The sequence below is a fragment of the Primulina tabacum genome, chromosome 13, assembly GCF_025594145.1.
Source record: "Primulina tabacum isolate GXHZ01 chromosome 13, ASM2559414v2, whole genome shotgun sequence".
Taxonomy (NCBI): Eukaryota; Viridiplantae; Streptophyta; class Magnoliopsida; order Lamiales; family Gesneriaceae; genus Primulina; species Primulina tabacum.
The window spans coordinates 35,688,895-35,697,705 of record NC_134562.1 but is presented as its reverse complement, the minus strand read 5'-3'; the positions used below and the strand labels follow the sequence as shown (position 1 = coordinate 35,697,705).

Here is an 8,811-nt window from a genome sequence, read left to right as displayed (position 1 = left end):
AGTATATAAGTAATATTTGCATTTTAAATTCATTTTCGACGGGAAAAGATTAGATAAATAATAAATGGTAATCGAAGTAAACATGGACAGATCCAGAAATTAGCAAAATGATCTTGATATTTTTTTTAAAAAAAAAATCTATTGTTTCTAGCGTATTTGAAATAGGAGAGTTAATTTTCGAAAAAGAAGTTTAATCAATATCATTTTTCAAAATTTATATATTATTTAAATTAATATGTAACCCGTGTAATATAAGACAAGTTTCACTTAGATTCAAAATTTACATTTTAAAATTATTTTTAATATATTTTAAATGTACTTTCAAAATTAAATTCTATTAAATAAAAGAATTGATAAAATAAATTTATCACTTTTATGAATTGTTTGCACCAAACCTCTTTTGAAATATCGAAAATTTTCATTTATTCACTGTGAAAGTTAAATAGGTATTCTAGATATTAACTTTTATGAGTTATTTGCACCGTGATATCTTTTAAAAAAATTAAACTGTGTTTATATCTCTATATATATTTACCAAAAAAATTAAAATTAGCTCGAATCTCTACAACTCTTTGTAAAAAAAATTGGGCTGAGCTACAGCCTAGACGGGCCAAGCATAGGTCCGTCCCTGAAAGTAAAGCTTGTGACAAAGGCCATATTTGAAAAGCAAACTAAAGCATAAATAAAGTAATCCGAACATAATTGGTTTTGAGTTTGTGTGTGTGTGTGTGTGTGTGTTACATTATATAATATGTAAATATTGCTAGCCCTTTCGTAATGAATTGGGAAAAATGGTTCGGTTCATTTTGTGTGAGATAGATTATATATACTTGATATCAATACCATATGTGTTCTAGCAAACATGGCGCAGTTGCCTCCAAAAGTGCCGAGCATGACACAGAATTGGCCTCATTTTTCCCTGCAAAACATGTCAAGTGATCAAAACTTGTCAACAAACAATATTCTCACCTCAAACCCTTCATGGAACATCGACGAGTTCCTCAACTTCTCATCGGTTCGTCGTGGATCACACCGGAGGTCCACCAGCGACTCCCTCGCATTCCTTGATCCGCCAATGGTCGAAGAATGCAGAAGGGCATCCATAGCACCGAATGGGAGCGTTATGCTGATCAACACCAGCACCGACAACATCGGTTTCGAGAGATTCGATGATGATCACGAGCAGTTCGTGTCCATGTTCACCGACGAGGTGGGGCCCACGATGTCGTGCTCAAACCCTTCGTCGCCCTCGCCGTCCGATCATAACAGCATGGATGATCATGATGTACAGAAACTAGTAACGTCCCATAATCTGAAGCCAAAGAGTGAGCCTCATGAGGAAGTGCAAAGCTCATGCAAATCCGACGAGCTCGATGCTGTGCACGTTATTCCAGATCATTCAAGTGAGAAGATCTTTGATCCCAAAAGGATTAAGAGGTACTGCTCATCATGCTACCTAGCTAGCTCTTGCACAATTAAATTTCACATCCCACATACTCAAGATTTTTGCTTGAATTAGGTATAACCAACTTCAAATCATCGTGATTTTTATATTTTTTGGCTTCTTTGTTTATTATCAGAATTCTTGCCAATCGGCAATCTGCTCAAAGGTCAAGAGTCAGGAAACTACATTATATATCGGAGCTAGAACGCAGTGTTACTTCGCTTCAAGTATGTTTATCAATTTTATTGCCAATCTACAACATATTCATTAAATCAAGCATATAATTAATTATATGAAACTCATGTGAAGGCTGAAGTTTCAGTGTTGTCCCCAAGAGTAGCTTTTCTGGACCACCAGCGATTGGTACTAAATGTAGACAACAGCGTTCTCAAGCAAAGAATTGCAGCTTTATCCCAAGATAAAGTTTTTAAAGATGGTAAATATTTCATTTTTTTAAACCTAAATAAATACAAACACACACACACATACACATATAATTGGTGAAACGATGGAGCTTAATTCTGAAGCTTCTGATGTTCATGCCAAACACAATTAAAGGATGAAATGATTTCGCATCAATGCAGGAATCTACTTGGCCGGGACAAAAACTGTCGGTCTCATTAATAAAAAAAATCTAATTTTTATTTTGACTGATTTGCACTTTCTTTTTATTTTATGTTAGAATTTAATCAATTTACGGTTCATTATTTTGCATTTTTTTCATTAGAGTACTGGCGTGATCACGTTATCATTTTTCAGTGTCGTCTCATAGTACTCCAAAAAAAAAAAAGGTACTAAAATTTAAAAAAAATGCAAATAATTGAACTAAAATTATAAATTGATCTAAAATTTGACCCACAAAATTCAAATTACAGAATAAAAAAAAATGAATTTTTTCTTTTAATTCTTTATATGTATTAAGAAAATGAGTGGAGATGATATATATACATGAATTGGCTTGCCATGTGATTCTGGATCCGCATTTGCTTGTGATGGCGAAAGAAATAAAATTTAAAACCCCACTCCATATGGACTGCTTTTTAGTTGTGCCCACCCTTACATCATATACATGTTTAACTACTAATTCTAAATAAATAATTCGAGACCTCGCCCTAAACTTGAGTGTGTATTGAGAGTGGAGGAACTGATACGAAGGCCTTATTTTGAATTTGATAGCACATCAAGAAGCGTTGAAAAGGGAAATTGAGAGGCTGAGGCAAATATATTGTGAACAAAATATGAAGAAAATGGAAAGTTCTAACGTGCCACTGCCGAAATCACCACTGGAGACTGCTGATACTGACGACTGTGCTTCTGAAAATATCGAGAAACTAGTTAACTGAATGAAGTTTTAAGGTATGTGTTTTATTTTATTTTATTATTTATTTTTATTTCACATATTTAAATTAGAATTAAAGATAAAGTTTTCAACTTGGAAACAATTGAAAGTGAAGGTTTTTAATTTACTGATTGGATAAGGTGGTTTCATTAAATTAATTGTTAATTCATATATAGAATCATTTATTTATTCGACAGTGTTAATTATTTTTTGTCCAAATCAAATTGAGAATTTTTATTGCATGCATATTTTTCAGAAACATTATAATTTTGGTCTTGTAAGTTTTTTTTAATGATTTTAGTTTTCCGTATTATCAACTTTCAGTCTTTAAATCCTATACATTTTTATTTTTGACGATTTTAGACATTTTTCATTAGGATAGCTGATGAGACACTACACAAGTCAACGTCATATCAGAAATAATTATTAAAAATTAAGGAAATAAACAAATATAACAGAGTAAAACTGAAATTTAGTATCGAAATCACAAAGAGAGAAAAATATGTTGTATCATACGTAAACTATAAAAAACTCGCATGTGTTTCAAGCTATTAAAAATGAAAAAACATTGTTTTAAATTCTGCACTAAATGATCATCATCATGCAGGATCATCATCATGTGTAACCCAGCTTGCTAGCAAATTATGCCGGAAAAGGATATTTATGTCGTCAAATTACTCGATCGATAAGAAGGCTTAATTTCTTTTACTTTCGTTTTTTCTTTTTTATCCTGGGTTTGGGTAAATTTCCCTTTTTTATCCTTATCTCTTTTTTTTTTCTTTTTAAATTTAATTTGGATGAGTGTGGTTTATTTATTTATTAATCTTTGTCTGCCAGTCGTCATTTACTATGGACAGTGCCATAGTGGGTTTTTCTTGGTGATCGGTGTCAGTCTATTGCACCTTTTTCAGTATTTTTTCCCCCTGCACTGGTGCATGTATTTCTTTGTATTTGTATTCTTTTAAGAAATGAAATAAAGAATACCTCGTGAATATTCACTCAACTTGACTATAATAAATAATCATTAGACTATTACACTTTGGATGATTTTTTGTAGTGGAGACTATATGTTTGTTATAATTAAATCTTGCACTCGATATTTTATCACAAATTCGAGACTTTGATTGATTTTAGTAGTTCATCTCATTGTCCATTTACATCTTTATCTTGTGTGGAATATCCGAATATGTGTGACTGAATATACTAGCGAATCACTTCAATCGATCAATTTAACTAAATTGCATTGTGTTTGGTTGAAAGAGTTTACGATAAACAGAGGACAAAATAAAATAAAGTGTTCTATATATATACAAAAGAATAAAGTCAATTTTAATTTAACAATCTTGAACCCATAATATAACGCTAACAGAACATGACATATTCGATAGGTGTATTTCAATAAAAAAAAAAATTAAAGAAATAAAGCAGTTTTTTCTTTAAAAATGATAATTATTAATTTTTGAAATTGGAATAGTATAAGAAAAAATTAAAATGTAAAGAAATTATGATATATATATATATATATATATATATATATATAACTGGAAGGTGGGTATTTTGAGAATTATGAAAAGCTTCACCATTATATCAAAATAAAATTAGTTTAGAATGGAGAATTAAATTTTAATAAGACGAACAAAAACGAGCAACCATGAATTTAAACATCAAGTTGTCAGCTTATTTAACTGAGATTACCATTAAGAGATGATAAGATAGGTAAGTTATCAACGAGGAGCAGACAAACAATAATAGCAGACCAAATTCTGAAGCATTATCACACGTCTTAGCAAATTCTATAGGCCAAAAGAAATGTTTCAGAGCAGAAATCATTCGATTGGATGAGGTGTCGAAGCTTCATCGACCTTGTCTTCAGTTGGTTGAACATTTCGATTTCCATAGGATTGAATAAGTTCCTTAGCATCCGCCTCTACATTTGTCAACTTCTTATCAAGAATATTGATCTTATCCACGTATGCATCAAACTCATGCATACAGTGCTCTTCCACCTCCTTCAACTTTTGTTCCACAAGTAAACAATTCATCTTACATTCTTCCTCCCGCTTCTGCTGCAGTTTCTCTATTTCGGTTGTGCTCAACATAAGACCCCCAGGTCCAGTATCCTTGTATGTCGATTCTTCAGCAAGTTGAGCCCTCACCCTGTACTCTGAAAATGCCTTTTGGGTTTCTTTCAAAGCCTTGCGGTAACCTTCCATGACGCTCTCCACTAGATATAATTCACGCTCCAGCCGATAAATCAGGCCGTCTTTCTTTTGCATCTCTTCCATTCTACTCTTGTGGAAATGATCTATCAGGGAGTCCCGTTTCTGCAACTCATCGAGCAAGATCTGTTGATTCATATTTGCCTGTTCCAGTGCCTGTCCCCTCTCCTCAAACAACATCCTAGATTTCTCCACCAGTTGCTGAATTTCTTCCATGCAGCTGTTAAAATCTGCAGGTTTATGGTTCCAGGAATCATCGATCCTCGATCTCTTGTTGCCATCATTGAGTGAATGGTGATCGATATCAGTGTCATGTTCAATAACCCTTTTACCTGAGGGGTTAAAGAAAGATGGGCTAGGATCCATGCACCTCATACCATCCCTGGTATCCACCGAAGAAGGGTCATGAAGTCGCTCCTGTGAATTAAAGGAAACCTGGTTTGCTTCCATGGCTTGAAGAAAATTACCCGTGAGCCCTTCACCATCAAGTTCATTAACAGCAGGAAAAACATCAAATCGCTGATCACCGCCATCCGCTTCTGTCTCCTCTACCTCATCTTCTTTCTCATCCTCAAGGCTGCCAAAGCCTTTACCATCTTCATCCTCAAGGTCGCCAAAGCCTTGACCATCTTCCAAGCTACAAGGTAGTAAGAAATGCTCTCCCAGATTGTTCTTCCCACGCAAAAGCCACTGTACTTGCTCCTTACCCACCTCCTCCCGATCTTCATCATCAACATCATCATCATCATCACCATCACCATTCTCCTTGCATTTCTCAACATCTGTCATCTCAACATCCTGCATATTTTCTTCCTTCTCACCATCTTGTCCAAGGGTGAGTTCAATGCTTGGCGCCTCCACAACACAATTTTTCTCTCCCTGATCATCAACCATTGCACTACCGTCAATCATGTTCTCCTCATTGATTTCTTTTTCTTTTTCCTTAGTCTCTGCTTCCACCACCAGCTTTTCAGCACCAGATCCTCCTCCATTGTGAACACTGTCTCACGCTGAAACTTCAACAAGTATTGCACATGTGATGCATAGTAGCAATCCCTCAACTGATCCCCCTGCTTCAACTCATTCTCCACCATGAACCTAAACAACCCAGCCCAATCCACCTTCTCAGGGTGTCTATCCTTTATAAACTTCAACCAATTCATAACCTGGTGCGGTGTCATCCACGTGTCTTCGTGCAAAAGAACCCAATCCGACACAAACTCCAGAATGAATCCAATCGAATCCTCTGACACATCCTCAGCATCCAACACCACACCTTCCACCCCACCCACATTGGCTTTCCTTTTTGAAGGCAGCTTGAACGCACGAGCGAAGTCACCCCTACTGAATGAAAAGCGGAAACTATTGATGTAACCACACTGCGTTTTGTGATCATAAGTAACAACCAACTGCCCAATCAAGTCCGCCCTTATATTCCTATCGAAATCAACGTGAACAAAATACCACAGGCCAAGCTTCTTCAAAAGCTTCTCATGCTTGGAGAAATCAAGAATCTTTACTGGTATAAACGGAATGGGATTAAACTTTACCTTCAAAGATTCCAACTTTCTCCGGATGGACTGCTGTTTTCTCAGGTTAAGCTTAGTCTTCTTTCGCTTGTTGGGTCCTCGGCGAGGGTTTGGGTTGTGGGAGGGTGATGCGAGGGTGACACCGGAAACTGACACGTGGGGGTTAGCAATAGGCGGGACGACCTCGAGATTAATACCCATCTGAATTAATGAGTTTTGGAGGGTTTCTTCTTGTTCTTCCGGTTCCTGCTCTACTCCTTCTCCTTCTCCTTCTCCTTCCTCTTCCTCGCCGTCTGGCTCTTGGATCGCGGGATCTGGGTCAGGATTTGATGGTGGGTCGGGTTGCGCTAGCTTCAGGGAAAGAGGATCCTGAAATACGTCGTCGGATTCATGGATCTGTTGCTCTTGTGGGGGACTGGACATGTTTTCACTATCCCTTTCTTTTCTTTTCCTTTCTCGCCTCCTCCGATGTCTGTGTAGGCAACTCACTTCTGCTTAATTGTAAGACACTCTGGAAGATTCATTTGAAGAAAGATAACATGTGGATTATATGGCTGAGTCACAAATATGGTAAATATGTGTGGTATTGGGAGTGACATAACCTTTAATTAAACAGATAATTGATATTGGGGATATGTTGATAGGTGCCGTTGGGCTCGAATGATGGGGCTATAACATTTGATTTGGCAAAACGACAAATCTCAAGAATGTTTATGATTTTTTGTCCAAAAAGTTGGAAGATGGTATTGTAAACCTCTAATATCAAAGATATTCATATCGCCTAAGCACATGTTTATTTTATGGGTATTTGCTCACACCAAGTTACTCACTCGGGATAAACTTGGTCCTTTTCAAGATGACTGTTGTACGTTATGTAAAGCGGTTCCAGAATACAGTGTTCATCTATTTTCTCCTGCTGCATTTCGAAAAATATTTGGGATGAAGCTCGAAACTGGTTGGATATGAAGAAACAAATGGATCCGGCAACTGTTGTTCTTAGAGCCTTTCGAGGGGCATACCGTGGGAATTCGGTCCTTGCCAAAATGAGATGTATGGCTCTCGCACGTACGATTTATCATGTTTGGAATGCTAGAAACAGAACAATGTTCGAAAGTGAAAAGCCGGATGTTGCGACTATAATAAAGAAAATCAAGATTATCATATTTCGATGCATTCCAAATGCGGTTAATGTAATAGACATGTAATAATTAGCCGAGTTAGACTATGACTTTGTGGTTAATGTATTACATGTGTTGCAATAGGTTAATTTAGATTTGACGTTGTTTTTTGGATGTTAATTGGGAATGCTCAGTGTATTTGTATATGTACTCTATTTTTATCTTATTTAATGGAAACAATTTCATTAAAAAATAATTATTACTAGCAATCATGAATAGTGTAGTTTTTTTAAAAAAATAGATGGAAAAATAAAATTAAAGTTACTGATATTCACAAATTTTTTTTTAAAAAAAAATTAGCAATTATATAGGATGAAATTTGAGAAATTTTGATGGGACTGTAAAATTACAATAGTGAATTAAGTAAAATTTGAAACAAGATACTTTTTTGATATTTTATTCATAAATTATTAATTACCAATAATTATTTTCACAGTTATATATTAAGTGACTAAAAGGGACCAAAATAATTTCTATAAAATAGTAAAGTTTTATGATATAAAATAACATAGTAAAGATTATTATTAAGAAAATTTAACACTCTTTCCGTTTGGGTTGGCCCAAATATAGGACAATGGGCCGGATAGACCTAAAAAAACCCAAATCTAGATTGTTTTGATCTCGTTATAATCTATCATTTAAAATAATATCTTTATACAAACAATATCATGATGGTCATTACACCTTAGCTCTAATAACAAACAATTTGGAAGTGGATCAAAATTTGAGATCAGGAAAAATATTTCACCACACTATTTGCTTGATTAATAATTAATAATATAAAAATTATACATAACAACAATATAATATGTACCTAAATTTGTTTAGTAGACAATTATACTTTCGTCTTGTAGAATAATTTTTAAATATCGACAAGGTCGAGAGGATAAATAGTTGGATCTGTAGTCTATAAATCTTAGAGTAGGTCTCTTGTGAGACGATCTCACGAATATTTATCTGTGAGACGGGTCAACCCTACCGATATTCACAATAACAAGTAATACGTTTAGCATAAAAAGTAATATTTTTTCATGGATGACCCAAATAAGAGATCTGTCTCACAAAATACGATCCGTGAGACCGTCTTACACAAGTTTTTGCC

At 35.0% G+C, this 8,811-nt stretch overlaps 2 protein-coding genes across 2 annotated transcripts; one reads left to right on the top strand and one right to left on the bottom strand.

Annotated features, from left to right (window-relative positions):
* The first annotated feature begins 720 nt into the window (after positions 1-720).
* LOC142521726 (basic leucine zipper 34-like) lies at positions 721-3,786 on the top strand. The gene is made up of 5 exons (XM_075624881.1): positions 721-1,437; positions 1,581-1,671; positions 1,754-1,880; positions 2,621-2,800; positions 3,391-3,786. The coding sequence occupies exons 1-4, from the start codon at positions 863-865 to the stop codon at positions 2,785-2,787; spliced, it is 960 nt and encodes a 319-aa protein (XP_075480996.1). The 5' UTR covers positions 721-862; the 3' UTR covers positions 2,788-2,800; positions 3,391-3,786.
* An 823-nt stretch (positions 3,787-4,609) lies between these two features.
* Positions 4,610-5,896, bottom strand: LOC142522079 (uncharacterized). Its single transcript, XM_075625239.1, has one exon. It carries the CDS (start codon positions 5,894-5,896, stop codon positions 4,610-4,612), a length of 1,287 nt encoding a protein of 428 aa, XP_075481354.1.
* Positions 5,897-8,811: the final 2,915 nt, after the last annotated feature.